Raw genomic sequence first — 17,792 nt, 5'->3', positions numbered from 1 at the left:
CTTAACTGCTAAATCCAAAGTACAATTTAACTACTAAATTTAAAGCATCAGTTAACTCAATTTCAGGTTATTTGAAATTGTAATACCTAACACTAATTTCTGCCCATAACAATTCCAGTTGTGTCCAGTACATCAGGGCCTGTAGTTTGTATCAATCCACTATCGGCTATTAGGGTCATTCTACGTCATTCATAATCGACTGAATAATCTACATAATACTTGTACTGCTGTCTTTCATCTAAGCAATTTTCAGTTGATTGTTGGACGACATTAGTTTTTTTATCTATGGGTGTCCCATCTTGGGTTCTGCTCTTTTATACTTTTACGTTGGATATCTTTATCTTGTGTTTACCACCTTTCATAGTGTTTTCATTCTTCCGTAATACAATGTATTTTGGATAATGAATTAGTATTTCCACCATTCTACCCATGGCGGTGCATGATATTGAACTTGTACTTTTAAAGCGTCTGGAGCTTCCTGGCCTTTCGGATTACCGAAATTTATAAGCTAAAATAATGGTGCATGATCTATTCGTCTGGCATGATCTGGTGGTTAGCTTAACTCGCAGTCTGCGGGTCACGGGTTCAAATCCCCATCGCCGAACATGCTCGCCCTTTCAGCTATGGGGCGTTATATGTGTCGATCAATCTCACTATTCGTTGGTAAAAGGCGTAGCCCAAGAGTTTGCGGTGGGTGGTGTGGACTAGCTGCCTTCTCTTTAGTTAATCACTAGTTTATTAGGGATGACTAGTGCAGATAGCCTTCGAGTAGCTTTGCCAAACCAAACAAACATGCATGATCTGTCCAAAGGGCAAACTATACAGATAGCGATAGAAATGACTCGGAACTCGAAGAACACTTGCTAGTTCTGAGTTGTACAATATCTTTCTACACAATTTATTGACTTGCTTTTATAGGTGATTATACTTGTCATAATACCGCTCCCATTGAAAAAAGTAACTGGCATCTATATTTATTATAAGCGGATCTTCTCGAGTTTGGTATGATAATACAGACGTAGTAGTTAGATTGTTCTTCAATTTATTATAACTTGTTTGCGTTTTCCGATATTATGACGATCTATGTCAGAGAATGATTTTACAAAACGCCGATGGTAAGAGCACAGTACACGAATTTCTCTTACCCCACGCAAATTACTTAGTGTTGGCCATTTAGACATTATAGACACTCCCTTCTCTACTAAACGTGCCCCACGAAACTCGCCTGTTGATCGAGCAATTCACACTTACTGGGATTCATTTTAAGGTTTTCTTTCCTCAACTTAGCCAATACCTTTTTTAACCTAATAAATGCACAAGTAATACAAATTATTTTTATTTGCAAAAATTAAATATTATGTAGGGATGCCAATGGCATAAAGTACAGAAACAATGAAGGGATGACTACACAAAACTATACAAAAATCACTATATAAGTAGCTCAATTTTTCCAAGAATAACTTTTACCTACATCTAAGTGTTGAATTCCTGTCAGTTGCATAAATTTAATCGATTTTGTTATAATAATTCTGTACATTTACAGTGGTTTCCTTGATCATCAATCAAATTGAACTTGTTCACGATTCTTCTGAAAATCTTATGTTTCGTTCTTGTAATCCCTCTCAAATTCATCTTTTTTATTTTTCTCTATTTATTATTCTTTTTATTTTCTGTAAATTTCCTTTTGATCTTCTTTCCACTGTTCCATCATGTCCATTAAAATTTTAATCTCGCGTCGAGGACGTGTCGCCATCTTGAAGTTGAGCCTAGATTGTATTTTAATTTTACAAAAAATAATTTCATTCCTTACAACAGTGTTCTAGTAGTTTCCGTTGTTGGCTAAGTTCTTTTGGAATAAGTGAAAATCCAGTTCAGGTAACCAAATTAAAAATAGAAGAAATAATGACGTCAGTTTGAGTCGGACTCTGACAAGTTGGAGTGCGAGGTGATGTTCATGTGAAGAGTAAAACTACTTTTGTCCATCGTACAGTTTGAATATTTTATATGCATAATCTCTCGAGATTCTGAAATGAATATCTACATTTTGTTTTTCAGTATCCCTATATATTGTAACTGGTATTTGCTCCCCTCTATCATGAACTGTTGCTATATCAAATGTAGTATAAAATGGATATTTAATTCATTACTGACACCAAGTACATAACACTGTGGTGAATGGCACTCAGTAAAAGGTCGTGACATATGCTTTTGGGTCCCATCCGTGCATATTGGGTTAATGCCACGGCCATCACTTTACGTTAAACTTACTTCTGGCAAAACGTCAATACAATTTTTTAGAAATTTTTAGATTAGAATCATAGACTACAGAAGTATATTTTATAGTGTTCTGAAATATTTCTCATTAGTCATTTTAAGGGTTTTTTGTTTTCTTTCTTTTTAATAATGCGTATGAATGAATCGAGCTGACTTGAGGTAGTAACAGGAAATAAAAGGAACACTTAAGGATATTTTTTTTCTGTACGAAGATTAAGATCTCAAAACCTTTCTACCGCAATCTAGAATTTGATTGAGGATTTTATTAAACTCCTACCACAGATTACCACTTTAATTTGAAGTAACTTGAATATGTTAAATTAATTCCTAGTGGACAAAGTTCGTTTTAATTAAAGGGCCAACATTCAACGTGTGCAACACGTCTCCACCACGCAATTCCAATGTGGCTAATTTTGACACCAGAAAAATAGTGAAAAAACACATAAAAATGGTAAAGTACGACCTTTTTGTTTGTCAGTGTGTGTTGCCTGTAGAAAAATTCTGTGTAAGTTGGTCGAAACAAGGCTAAGTAATTGACCAAAACTCCTAAAATTATGGGTTTATTTAACCTTTTTGCCCCCCTAAAATGACCTAAAAGAGGCATATCCCACATTTTTGTATGTATATGTATGGGACGAGCAAAAAAGTATCTAACAAAATCCCGTGTAAAATGGCCGAAATACGGCGGAGTAGTTAAAAAAAAAATAATTTTTTTGTGGGATTTTGTCCCTTCTATAATTAATAAAAATGGACAATGGGCAATCCCATAATGTTTGTTTGGCAATTTGTGGGATCTGTACGAATGTATCTTTGTAATAAATCCCATGTAAATTGGTCAAAATATGGTCTGGTAATTAACCAAAATCCTTTAAAGTATGTTGTATTTTGTGAGCTCTGACTTCCCTAAAATAACTCCAAAAGAGCAATTCCAACTCTCTTTATGTTAGTTCATTGGGTGTACGAAAATTTATATTTGTGCTAATTTTCATCTTGATTGCTGTAAATATGGCCGCATAGGAGCCTAAAATATACATTTTTGGGTTGTTTCAACTTTGACCACAGAAAATCCATCAGAAGGTCTAAATAAATAAATAAAAATGATAAAGGTGGCTGGGCGTAGAGGACCAAGATATAACTATGACCCTACCAAGTTTCAAGTCAATCCGCTTATAAACGAAGGAATGGCGGTCGATTGGAAAGTGTTTGGAAAAAGAAGAAATAATAGAAAAAACAGCATGTGCCTCTGTAGAGACATAATTAAAAGGGAAGCATTTATATTGCAGTAACTACTTGAAAGGTATAAAAGTTTTAATGTCAATTTGTAATAATACAATTGCATTCAAATGTTAAAGCTTTAATATGTTAGTATTAAAAGGGGGTATTAAGTGCCAAAAAAATTTAAAATATCTGAGGATTGCTTTAGTTTAGGCCTATATAAAGAGTACGTCATACAGTACGAAGTAGGCCTGTCAATGGAAGAAAGTTATCGATTTCGTTAGTAGTACTAGTGAAAACATTATTAGTACCAGGATTTCTAGATCGATTTTGTTAACGACAGTGAGGAATCCAGGATAAATACTCGAGTTTCATCCGACACCATTAAATCGTGTTAAATCGATAACGACGAGCTTTTATTTTTTATTCCATTTGTCTTAAGCCCACCTTGTAAATCTGACTAATATCTAACACTAAATTCCTCAAAGTAGATTAATTATCTAAATGTTTTCTTTCTCTAAATGGAAATATGAAATTTTATTAGTTCGAAATTTATATTAATATTCACCAAACTTTCATACCACTAACTTGTTTATATACGTATGTGTGTGAGAGTGGTGTCTTAGTTAATTATATTACGCAATTTCAGATTTATAATAATATCTATATATTGAGATTTACGTCATAATTTAGACGTTGAGAAAAACTACGATATCTCTAATGTACTATTCTTCAGCTATACACTGTATGGTTAAGAGGTAATTGAGTAGTTTTATTTTTATCCCGGCTATAACACCAAGTGTAAAAAGTCATCAAATAGTGGCTGAAATCACTCATTCTCTACGTAAAATACATAGACAAAACTCTAACCATAATTATTGTTTAATTTACAATACTGGCGGTATGTGTGTGAAAGAGAGAGATACCTGTATGTTACCATGAGTCTTGTACTAAATAATTTCACGTGCATATAGTTTAGAAAGATGTGTTTTAAAAGTCCGACTAAACCCCTCTAAATTAATCAATGCTTACGTTCTCGACCGATGCAAAAGATAAATTGAGATTTTTGACATTTTTAATGCCCTTACAATGAATTGGCGAACAAATACCAATTATTTTTTCTTGACAATGTGATTTGGATATTAGAATAATTACTTGTATCAAATGAAGTTATAATTTTTTCCATAAAATAATCAGCTATTTTTTTAATGTTACACCTGGTGACAACTATTCTTTGGAGGTAATTGAAAGGAAAACGCATGCCAGCAACAGTTAGAAACAAGAGCTATATATTTTTTTTATGATTGCCAAAATGTTTCGTACTTGTACCTACACACAATAAACTCGTTTATTACTAATGTGAATACTTCTAAACACGCATATACACATAGAATGTCTTGTAACAGCTGGTACAACTTAATGTTTACAGTCCAACCACAGATAATTGCAGCTCAAACAAATCCTAAACTTTTTTCTGAAATGTGTCAAGTATAATTCACGCCACTGAAGCAACAAGCAGAAGTGTAATATGTGGAATAAAATATTCTTAATACTATAGTCTGCCTGCCATTGAATTGTTTCATAATATACTGCGCATTAGGTTAGCATTCATTTAGGAAGTTAAGGCAAGTATGACGATCCTGCAAGCTTGTAAACAGTACTTATATTTTCAAGAGTTTTTCCAGAAAGTTCAAAATATATACTGTTGCTATATAGGTCAAAACCGTTAGTGTATCATTATTTGAATTATTCCAAGGTCAAAGGGTAATAAACACGCCAAGTATGAGACATGGCACGCTGTTTGGTTTCTTCGTCTTCCTTTAGTAAACACGTGCTTTTGAATCGGTGGTATGCGACTAATGTCCTTGGTTGTTAACAGTCACGTGACCCGCTCTTATGCCACATGCTTTACGAAGCACTAGTCTCGGTTTCGAAAGCAAGATAAGCTCGCTGTACTTTGGGGTGATGTGGCAGTCATCAGCAGGAAAAATAGTTGAGTAACAACGATTTCCGGTGCGTTTACAATCATATAAATATACACAACACCCTGCGTTGTCAGCTTTAGATCGTGTTTATTGTTTTATTTCAATATCACGCAATTTATATTGCCTTATTTTGTATAATTTTTTGTTGAAGCCATAACTTAATTTATTGTCAGAAAAGGATTTTCTCTTTTTTTTACTTAGACTAAACTAAGAAACTTACCCAGCAGTTTTTATGGGTGTAGTTATAAGATATTTTACTAATTTTGTAACCCAACATTTTTTTATTAATAAATGAAGTTATGGGATCTAGTAAACATTTTATATATTCGAGTGTAAAAGTTGCACTAGAATTACCGAGTTTAATCCCTTGGCGAGGAGGTTGAAGATAAAATAACTTGTGATATGTCAGTCTTGTGTAACAGTCAGGTTTTTCGTATACCGGTGCAGGTTTTGTTTACACGTACATTTTTGTTTTTTAATAACAAAACGTGTTTGACTATGTAAATATTCAGGTAGTTATTACGAAAGTTATTTTCGTTTCGCTGCGGTATAAATTGAAATATAAAACATTAGCTATGGAACTAATGAACTGAGGTAAAGGAGCATCATCTTTCTGACATTTTTAATTTCACATGGGAATTTTAAGAACCTACTTTAAGAATGCAGGCCTGCGATGGTTTTATTGTCTTGAAATTTGTACATGTTCTATGGTAATTCCTGTACGCTGCATCCGAAAATGATATCCATTTTTCTGCCTCACGGACAGATTTTTCACAAAACGTCATAACGCAATACGTAGTTTTGAGACTAGAAGACTGATTTCGCAAACAAAAAAATCGGTATGAATGAGGTTGCATATTCGTTTGACATCAGTGTTCTCTTTTCTACATTTTTTTTATTTTTGTTAACAAACATAATAATAAAAAATGTTCATTGTGATCCAAGTAAGGTTTTTTCTTCCCGATTTGTAAACGATCCTGACGTGATAGAAAAAAAAATATTTTCGAAATCTGCGTAGCTGAATTATGGAAAATCCGTTATAAAAACCAAAACAACTTTTTTGAAGTTTAAATTCGCATGCCTGTGTAATTTTTGTCACTTATTATTTGTATTATTAATAACAATGCATTATAAATTTTTGAAGCCTTAACTGTGATCTCACCTGTTCTTACTTTAATAACTTATTTACGAGAACCTTCGAACTTTATTATTAGCTGATTCTTCATTGTAAATTTCACATAGTTTATACCATTCAATATATTTTAACTTGTTTCTCTACTCCACACATTCCACCAGTGGCTCAGCGGTAAGTCTGAAGGCTCATAACGCTGAAATCCGGGCTTCGATACCATTGGTGGGCACAGCACAGATAACCCATTGTGTAGCTTTGTGCTTACCTACAAACAAACAGTAGATAGCACATTGTGTAGTTCTGTGCTTAACAAACAGATTTCACACATCGTCTTAGTACATTTGTTAAAGTTTGCTGAAATTGTTATACTTTAGAAATCAGAGTGAGTAATTCTTAGATTAAGTAGTCTAAGAAGTTGTGCTTTTATTAGATAGTACAGAAATAATGCAAAGTGTTTTTCTAAATATATTGATTGATGGCTACTTTCACTTGCTTATGAAAGCTTTCCTACAACTAGCGTACATAAATTTTCCCTGCTGAACATTTTAGCAGAAACTTGCCCTTCAAGTATGTTAGAGACATATTTGAGCAGTTGTACATGTTTTATTGTCGTTCAGTGAAGAAAACGACAGATTGAACAAAACCGTTTTACACACTATCGACATATACGTAGGAATAAAATACTTTTCAAGTAAATCTCCATTTCAACTTGTTGTTTTCACGTTGCATAAAATTTTTCTGTAAACAACTTAAGAACTTGTGATGAACGAATGTTTATTAAACCACTACTGTGTTCGTTATTATAAAGAGCATTCATTTCCCTCGTGACCTCATTCCTCAGATTCCAGACAGTGGTAGCCATAGTAACAGTATATTAAAAAAATGTAAGCGGCCTCTTCGTGTTCATTTCCCATGCCCAATAATTTATTTTGTGTGAACTTCATATTTAATAGTTTATCACTGTAAATTTGTGGAAAGGAAGAATATTTTTTTGAGCCAAATTTGTGAATCCTGAGTTTTTGTTGCTCAAAATACGTCGATCTTCATAAAGTTAACTTCATCTTAAAAATAGCCTCAGAACAATTTTTTGATATGGAACATGGTACACTGACATGTGCCATTTTGATTTCTGTTAGTTTCAGTTAATATTTTAAGTTAAAAGAGGAAAATGCTCTTTTTCTTCATCATGTACAGAAAGGGAAATAATAACGCAAACATGCAAGCGCTACACATACAAGGTGTTCAGAACAGGGTAATGACAAAAATATAGTGAACTTATTAATAGTATAAAAATAACTTGAAGTACAAAAAGTAGTTTTATAATGGGCTAGTATTTAATATGTTGGTCCCTTCCTTTACGCGGTTGTTGTTACTATTGTAAAGCGCAAAGCTACACAAAGAGTTATCTGTGCTTTGCATACTGCGGGTATCGAAACCCGATTTTGGGCCACGGTGGGCTGCTTTACACAAATCATTAATCTGTTTTTGTGCTGCCATAACAGTATCAATGCACGATTTAGTGTCGTGTATTACTCCCAACAGCTTTTTGACCTTCTTAGCTTTTACGTTCAGTTTCAAAATGTTTCATGTCAGGACTTCTTGAGGCCTAACTGTGATTGTGAGTGTTCCATCGGTATAAGCCCGGCATGGCCAGGTGGTTAGGGCGCTCGACTCGCTATCTGAGGGTAACGGGTTCGAATCCCCGTCACACCAAACATGCTCGCCCTTTCAGCCGTGGGGGCGTTATAATGTGACGATCAATCCCACTATTCGTTGGTAAAAGAGTAGTCCAAGAGTTGGCGGTTGATGGTGATGACTAGCTGCCTTCCCTCTAGTCTTACACTGCTAAATTAGGGACGGCTAGCGCAGATAGTCCTCATTGTAGCTTTGCGCGAAATTCAAAAACAAAACAAATAATCCATTGGCACATTTAGTATTTACCATCGTTTCATCACCCTTGCGCCATGTTTGGGTTCATTGCATTGTTGGAAGATGAATCCGATAAATTGTATTCCAGAATGGATGGTATGATGGATCACAATTACAATGTACTTGTCCGAATGTCGTATGTTTGTGTAATTCTCCAACACGGTAGGGGTGCAGTCCCACACACTGATCCTTCATCGTGTTTCACCGTATATTTACATTGGTTATGGTGTAGTTCTTCTATCCATCGTTAAACAAACTCGTTGATAGTTTCCGTACAATTCAAACTTGATCATCTGTAAATAGCACATTTCTCTATCATTGTTATTTCTATTGTGTGTGGTCCAATGCCCATTTCAACCTTTGAACTTGATTAACTCTTCTTATTAGCAATTCTCAAACACGTATATGTCCATTGAAACCATGCCGTGCTAATATTTATCCTTAGGGGTTAGTATTCACACCTGTATTTACAACTGGTTCGTTAACAAAATGTGTAGTGGACCATCTCTATCTCCTAAATGAGGGGATAAATATTTCTGGACAGTTTTTTTTCCTCGAAACTTCTGTTATTAACACTGCCCGTTTCATGTACTCTTATGTCTAAAATACAGGGCTTGGTGAATAGGGCGTTCGATTCGCAATCTATGGGTTGAATATGCTTGTTCTTTCAGTCATATGGGCGTTGGTAAACGAGTACGCCAAGATTTGGCAGTGGGTGGTGTTGATTACCTGGTCTCCATTTAGTATATCACTGGTAAGTTAGGGTCGGCAAGCGTAGATAGCCTTTGAGTAGCTTTGTACTCCTTTTACCATGGGGTATTCTTAATAATCCAAAACATTGATTTCCGCACTCATCCTGTGCGGTGTTTCAGTCATGGGAGTCACGATTGGACATTTTACTACTACTACTACTGGACATAATAATATGACTGCCTGTATTTTTATAATGCTTTCTATTGGTCACTTTGTGGTCTGTTGGTAGACAAGTAATCGCTTTTACAAAGGTGGCATTCCCATAGAATTTGCCTTTTATACTCTTTTACCTCACTTTCCATAATTATCTCCATTATTTTACTGTTAGTATTTTATTTTTCCATGTAAGAATATGGGCCTATGGTATGATGATACATTAATAGTTTAGATATATATGAAATCGACATCATTTTTCACATTATGATGGAACAACAGTTAAAAAATTAACCAATTATTAGTAAGATCAGTTAATTACATTATATCCATAAAAACTCGTAGAATGCATCTTGAACTTGGCAGAATGCTCACACGTATGGTGTGTGTATAAAGGAAGAGCACGTGTGGTGACAAGTCATATTAGATTTCTGCGTTCGTCGGGTAGGACTAGACAAAGTTCGATATTTAAGTTCGGTGACCGTAAAATTAGTGTGTGTGCATTCGGTGTCAATCAGAGAGGATGTATCGATAAATAATTATTTGATCTTTTTTGTAAAACAACTGATCATGTTTTAAACGAAATTGAACTTAAGATCATTAGGTTGTTTAGATGATGTTAATAGATGTTTATGCTGTTGAGAGGTCCTTGTGCTACGAATTAAATAACCTACTTACTAAAGTAAGAGTTTCAGGTTACTAAGGGTTTTACTTAATGCCTGTTAATATGCAGCTTATAAAATATTGAAATGTCTTTGAAATTTGGGAGTAAGGTTTGAAGGAAATTATTAGAAGTTTAAAAAGCAAACAAGATATTAAGAAAATCTGAAACCAAGCTTTTTGAAGTTTATTTTACGTATGAAAGTTCTTTGTGTTAATTACTTAATATTGGAACATAATCACCTGATGACGCTAAGACGTCAAATTTTCGAATTATGGTAATTAATCTGAAGTTTTCCGCGGTGTGTCAGCTGTAAGTGTACGGACTTGGATTTCCAACGCTATAAAGCAGGGTTTGATTCCCCGCGGTAGACAGATGGTATATATCCCAATGTGTAGCTTTGCATTTAGAAAAAACATCAACCAACAGTCTGAAGTAAAATATGCTTACCTTTACTTATAGGCTGTGTTTTATGAATCCGATGATTAAATGGATGACCGTAATAACTTGTATATCAAAACAAAACATTTATTAAATGAAATGGTCTCCATTCTTATCGATGATGCTTTTCCATCTTACAATCAGGTTGTTAATGCTCTGATTAAAGAAATCGCTTGGCATTGAAGCAAAAAACATGTCGATGTCCACTTCAACACCTTCCACATTTGCATACGTTTTCCAATTAAGATGGTGAATAAAGTAATTGTAATTTATAAGTAAATTGTAATGAGTGTTTCTGTTTTTCAAAACTACACTTCATGGGAAAATTTGTCTAATATATTTCTTAATTCATAGACGTAAATCACGTAAAGTTTTGAAACAAATGAATAATTGTAAGAGAAATGTCCCAAAGGCACAAAGTCCACTTTTAAAATGATTAAATAATTGTGACAGAAGATTTTCAACAACACTATCATGAACCACGATAATGGTTCATAACAGGGATCGCAAGGAATTGCACAATACCCTAACAGAATGCTCGGGCAAGAAGCACCTTAAACAGTAAAGATTCAGTTCAAACAATACTTTGTAATTCTTCTTCTTATTATTATTATTCTCTTGCCGCCAACAACGAAAACGGCTTAGTATAATGCACCCAAACGTTTTATAGAATAATAAACAAGGTACTACGAAAGTCGTAGGGGTATTGAATAAAAAGTATTTGTTTCTTCTATATTTTACATAAGCTAAAAAAAGCATCATAATCCTAGTGTAAACAATGTTATCATTACCCCTTGAAACTAGCATTCTTACAAGGATCTGATGTTCCTTTAAAAAGCTTAAGTACAGGGTGAAACAGGAATTATTAGCTAATAATATATGAACATTATATGACTGTAACATGTAGATATTCAATGTTTTGTACAACCCTTATGTATGATGTGGAGGAGTAAAAAAAATATCAATACACATAATTTTAAATTTTATTACACACATTCGTAGAATGATTACTCTAAAAGACTGGAAGGTTTATTTAAAGCGATGTTTTAGAGGTATACGTTTTATTTGAAAAGGCTGCTTTTCTACTGGTAAAATTTTATACGCGCTTAATGTGAGTTGTGTCATAGTTTAGGCATATGTTTGCCCATTGCTATGTAATATATATAGAGAATTGAGTTACACAGAAACTATAAATGCTCACTATGTTTTCAAACAAGTCTCCAATCTCCAGCTGCAGCTTTACATTTTACATCTCGAAATAATACGATCAAATAGTTAGTAGTGTTTATTATCTTCACAATCTGTAAAGTTAGTTACCATATCAAGTAATCCTTTGCCCATAGTTGAGCATTAAAAAAGCCACCAAACAAGGTAAATAAAAAAAAATAATTGAGAATTTAAAAATCTAGAGATAGGGATCGTAAGAAAAATAAGGAAACAAGGTTGGAGATACTATAGACATTATTTACTCAAACTACAAATCCCTATTTTTACTCCACCAAATGTAATTCTAGGTAACAGCATGGAACCCAAATAGAGGTTTGTAATTTGAGTAAATAATGTCTACAGTATCTCTAGCCTTGTTTCTTTACGTTTTTATTATTCCTATTTGCACATTTTTAAATTCCCATTTTTTTATTTATCTTGTTACTTATTATTAGTTTTAGTTCACCTTGAAATAATGGTGTAAAGAGTTCCAGCGAGTTAGCCGTATTTGAGCTACTTAAATAATGAAAACTGTGTGACTCTGGATGATTTTCGCGACATTATTCAACCTTAAATTTTGCATAGAATAATTGTATAAGAAGAATTCCAAACGAATAACCCAACACACCTTAAGTAACATGTTATAATAAATGAATTATAATGATATAATTTCTTTAATTATTGAGTAAGAGGTTATTTATAAATGAAATAGAATTGTGTTGCGTAAATTATTTCTAACGTGTTAAAAGTGTACACTAAATGGGTAAAAGCATACTACATCCTGTTGTTTAAACGTTGACGATAACGCCTAAGACAGCTGCTTTCTGCTGTAGTCTTTTGAAATAAGAATTTTGTTTTTCATAACACCACCTACTTTGTGTCACGAATTTGTTGTTATGTATTTATTTTTAATATGAAAGTTGTTTAGATTAAGTATTTAAAAACATGCATAACTTAGTGTTAGATATGTATTGCGTGTAACGAATTTGTTATAGATTTATTTTAATGTTAACGTTTGTCTGAATTGAGTTAATATTTAAAAACGTACCTAGCTTACAGTGTTAGTTACGTACTGCGAAACTCCCGCCAATTCTCCAAGGTTGTAGAATATTCGTGAACTTAAGAATCGACAATATATCCACTTCCGTAACCGGTTAAATATAGTTCAGTATTGTTGTCCGAACTTTCTAGAAAACCATTTCTCGCACCTATTAAACAGGCAAGGCGACGCGGCAAAAAGAGAGAGCTTATAATTCTGCTAGGAACCTGTTATAACCGTGTACGCTATAAACAGTGATTTTGCTGACCCTTATCAAATATACGACATTTGACCAGAAACAGTTATAAATTTCGAACGTCAGTGGATTCTCATCGGACGTTAGTATCTTTCCGAAAGTATTACTGAATTCTCATCGGACATTAGTAGTTTTATGAAAATAATGTCTTACCTTAACGGTCCAACAATTCAGTGTCTGACAAAGCTAGCTAGCTTCTCCGCAATTGTACGTACATCGACTTCAAGTTAACTCGCTGTATATCAAGGAGACTCTGAACTAGAAAGAAGATTCTATGTTGTTTGTAAGTTAGTGAAATTGTTGTTTATAAAACTTTGTAGTATCTATTCGTAATAATTGTTGTTGTAAATTGTACTGTTGTATATATATTAAAACGTATTTGTGTGGAAAACGAAGACCGTGTGTGTCAATCTTGTTGGCAAATAGCGTAAATTAACCAAAATATCGGCTTCGGACTATTTTAAATTCTCAATACGTAACAACAGAAATCCAACACTCCATGGCAGTTAGTTGAATTAATATTTATTTGTGCTCATGAGCATTTAATATCTCAGTTCTGGACGCATGAGCTGGAAAATAATAACAAAAATCTGTAAAACGCAAAGAAAATTTGTTCCTCTCCCACTTTTTTTGCACCAGTATGCATGGATGATTTCATATAAATATTGTTACGTAAGTCAGATAAAAATAAGAGTGGAAATATATGTAGTAGGTGGAAACGATATGCAGAGGTTTTATGCAAAAGGAGTTTTCTTTAAAATCGGAAATCTAAGTTTTTATTTATTAGATGATATGAATTCCAAAACGCGAGTGTGCTTAAAGGGAAAGGTAGGCAGAAAGCGAAAGTTATGAACAAAACGTTTTATCGAAAATTGTGACGAATGTATATTAATTCACAGCAAAACTTCAAGACCAGTTTATTCAACAAAATTGTTAACACGGCTTGCATTCGTAAAAAAAATGGTTTCAGTAGTTAGTCATAATGTTCAAGTTCCTGAGACTGTGCATCTTCAGTAAACCATAAAATCATTTTCACCAGGTAAGTTGGCCATTTATTTAAACAGCAGAATGAAAAGTACACGTATTCGCTGCTCATAACTTTACTTGGCCCAACAGCGAAACACAACTGTAATGTCGACTTGCATCATACATTTTAAAAACGAACTTCACTAATTTCCTGGACTGTAAATGAATGCTGTTTCGTAGGTTTCCACCTGAGAATGAAATCATTTAAGGTAAAAGGTGTCGCAAAATTCAACGATGTTCCTGTTTATTCTGGTAAAAAAAATGAATATGCTAGGTTTTGATTAGTCTTTTCCCACATGTAGCAAAAATATCTTGTTATGTGTATTTTGATCGATATCGAGAAAACTATTTTCCACAGAAAATACCTTAAATTTGGATAAGTTAGCTAACCAGGTAGTCGAAAGTTCATAACCCATTCGTTTGGGTCTTGAGACTTTCGATTTATTAGTCAATTAGGTCAATTAAATGGAACGTCCCCATCCGAGCTTCGAAAGGTCCATTAAACATTTTGAAACATCGCATTCATCCATCTAGGATTTCTTATATAGAACTTGTAACATCAAAATATTTCGAGAATACTAAACACTGGTAAGTTCAGCAACTGTTTGTGTACCGAAAGCTCTTTAAAAACTGGCCTTTGTTCTAAAGAAGCTATTGTAGATTGTAATCATTTAGCGTTTGAGTGATAAGGTCAGTCATTCTATTAAAATACTTTATTTTAAGATTGATAATATTGTACAAGTTATTTCTAACAGTAATTTATCGCTAGTAACGTTATGCCTAAAGTTTGTAGCAGTGGTTTGTTACGTCGTTTTCAACAGTATTGTCCCATACTCTGTACAAGTTATTTACTGATGTCAATAATAAAGACCTATTCGTCACAAGAAATGAAGTAATGTCATTTAGTATGCTTCGTTTGGGTTTTTATTCATTTATTTATAACAAAATCGTATCTGACATGAGTAGTTAGTATGGTATTGCAGTGTATTGTGCAATGCTTGAAATAAATTTAATATCTGGTTAAATCGTATACAAAAATGAACTTCGTACAGTGCGTGTGAATAAATAACTTCTAAGAACAATACAGTAGTGTTTTTATTTTATGTTCTCCCAGCACTGTGATTAGCAATAAAGTTTACTAATTTTTCGATCGTTACTTCCCACTTCCTGGTCGGAACGTGAGATGATGCATACTCTCGCGTCTCTTATTCTCCCAGTGTGTCGGCGGTAAGTTTACAGAATAACTAAATCTGGGGTTCGATTCCCCGTGATATACGTAATGTACATAATGTAGATAGCCTATTGTCTATCATTGCGTAAAGTACTTTTGACTTCATATTTTACATAAATTATCATTAATCGTAAGTTGTTATTCTTCAAGTGAACATCACAACCTACTTTTAAATTGATGTTGTATAAAACTTTATCACGCTGTCTCCAGTCGTTTTTAATGTGTATAGTCAGTTTTACCAGTAGAGATATTTAATGCACCTTTTTATTTGCCATCCACGTTTAATAAGCTGAGAACATCAATAATAGTACAAACTCATTATTGTGTTTGAAAATACATCGTTGTGGCTAGTAGGATATGTAACTGTTCTGTGGAAAGTTAATGTTGAAAAGAACTTGAAGAGTAAACATGTTTAGGCGTCATGCTTACAAGACATTTACACAACAAGTTCAACTATAATTTTTATTTTTCAGTTGTAGATGTGAATAGTGTCAAAAAATTGTACTTGTCCAAGTTGCTTCTATTATGTCTTTAAAATTATAATTTTGATTTGTTATTTTAACCTTATTTATCTGATTTACTTACATTATTAGCATTTAATACAACATGCATTACTTTGTTTGTAATGCGCCAAGATTTTTGCTGTTTCAGTGAATTGGAAATGTCAACATATCAAAGTTTTGCATTCAGCTTTCATTTAAAGAGAAGTATCACCTTTCTTCAAATGTTTCATTCACTTTTGCTTGAATTTTATGAGGTCAGTGCAACAGCTTGACTTGGAGGTTAAATGTCAATGTGGATCACTCACTAAAATTGCAATTTTATTTTCAAAGTATAGTTTATAAATGTAATGATTTCCATTTGTTAACAAAGAAAAGCATTAAAAATACCTTTTACTCAGTTTAGGATTGCTTAAGCCTGTTTGTAGCTAAAGCATTGTTAGATAATAGAGGGAATTGTAATTGTACTATAAATTAGAATTTTTTATATTTATGTAATATTGAAAAATATCATTTCGCTGAATTATATTAATGAAGCTGTATATCTATTTTTATAAGCTTATCATTTATCCAGAAAAGATAAATTTGCAAGTAACACTTTTTTTAAACAATTAACAAAAAAAGTATGGAAAAATGTCCCTCTAAGCTTTCTAAGGAGAGTTCATTTTAACTTCCAAGTAATTGTTATTTCTGGATAAATTTGTGCACTATTGAAAAATTCTAGCCACCTACTATGTAGTCAGTACATTCAGATGAGAAAAAGAATGATTCAAGTGCTCTGTACTACACATCCCTTTTAATATTCATTTTCAATCTAGGTTATAGAACAACAAAAAGAAAAGATGAAATATTGATCCCTGCTAGGATGTCAAACATAAAATGTTGATAAATATTTATTTTGATTCCAGATCTTTTGATAGTGATTTATCATAGTAAAAGTAACTAGAACAGCATGGGGTTGAGAGGCAGTAGGCAAAAGGCAGAAATTACTGCTCCACCAAACCCAGAAAAGGATAGAAAAGTTAAACGCAGAAAAAGCAAAAAAGATGCAGCTGCAGCTAATGGGGGAGTTGGAACAGAAGGAGCTCAGGTAAGTTTTTAGTGGGTTATGGATGTACTTAGATATATTTATCTGATCAAGGTTATTTTTTATGCACTAGTAGGTTATGTGGCTTCTGTTTTCAAAAGCTTTGTTTTTGTGGGGGTTTGCTAATACACGTAATTGTGTTGATGTGAGCTATAGATGTGCAATGTTGTATTAGATATGTATGAGTTAAATGTGCACAGGGTATAATTCTTTGTGTATGCTTTTAATTTTATTAACATGTATGAAAGATGTACGCACAATATACTTCTGTAGATATATGCTTATTATGATTTTCTTGTTGTAACATTGTTCTTTTGTTGGGAGTTTTTTTAAAGTATTTGGTGAAAATATTTCAAAGTCTGATCCATATAGATCCATATAATGATAAATTAGTTTATTTCTTCCTTCATATTTCTATAACTTGTACATCAAACTTTTACATACGATGTTCAAATGGAAATACCTTGATAAATGGTACTAAAACTAGCATACAAATAAACTTGTACAATTTTATGGCTAATCGACTCACATAACTGAATATACATGATAGCTAATGCTAATTCAAATACTCCATGAAACTAATCTTACTACTCAATACTCGTTAATTGCTAGTTTAAAGAAGAACATTGACTCAAGTATTTATAATTAATCCTCATCCCTTGACATTTTACAAATTTACTAGGTTTTTGTGATATCAAATTTAGAGCTCTTTAGGCCTACTCCAACAAACCTACTTGATCTTAATATCAATAACTTTCTAGCTAACATACAATTAAGAAATTAATGGCTGGAGACAGCTTGAATGGGTAATGAAGAAAAACTTTAATATAAGTTTAACATAACAGCAAATGTACAACATTTCGACCTGATGATGACAAAACCTTGTCGAAACATTGTACATTTG

At 33.1% G+C, this 17,792-nt stretch overlaps 1 protein-coding gene across 1 annotated transcript in view; it reads left to right on the top strand.

Moving 5' to 3' along the window:
• Positions 1-17,792, top strand: part of LOC106469920 (gelsolin-related protein of 125 kDa-like) — a 49,233-nt gene that overhangs the window by 13,733 nt on the left and 17,708 nt on the right. Inside the window, exon 2 of the mRNA XM_013930441.2 lies at positions 16,710-16,891. Within this exon, the coding sequence (XP_013785895.1) occupies positions 16,754-16,891 (138 nt within the window). The 5' untranslated portion in view covers positions 16,710-16,753. The remainder of the gene's footprint in view (positions 1-16,709; positions 16,892-17,792) is intronic.

The sequence above is a fragment of the Limulus polyphemus genome, unplaced genomic scaffold (assembly GCF_000517525.1).
Source record: "Limulus polyphemus unplaced genomic scaffold, Limulus_polyphemus-2.1.2 Scaffold99, whole genome shotgun sequence".
Lineage (NCBI taxonomy): Eukaryota > Metazoa > Arthropoda > Merostomata > Xiphosura > Limulidae > Limulus > Limulus polyphemus.
This window is presented reverse-complemented; position numbering and strand designations above follow the sequence as displayed.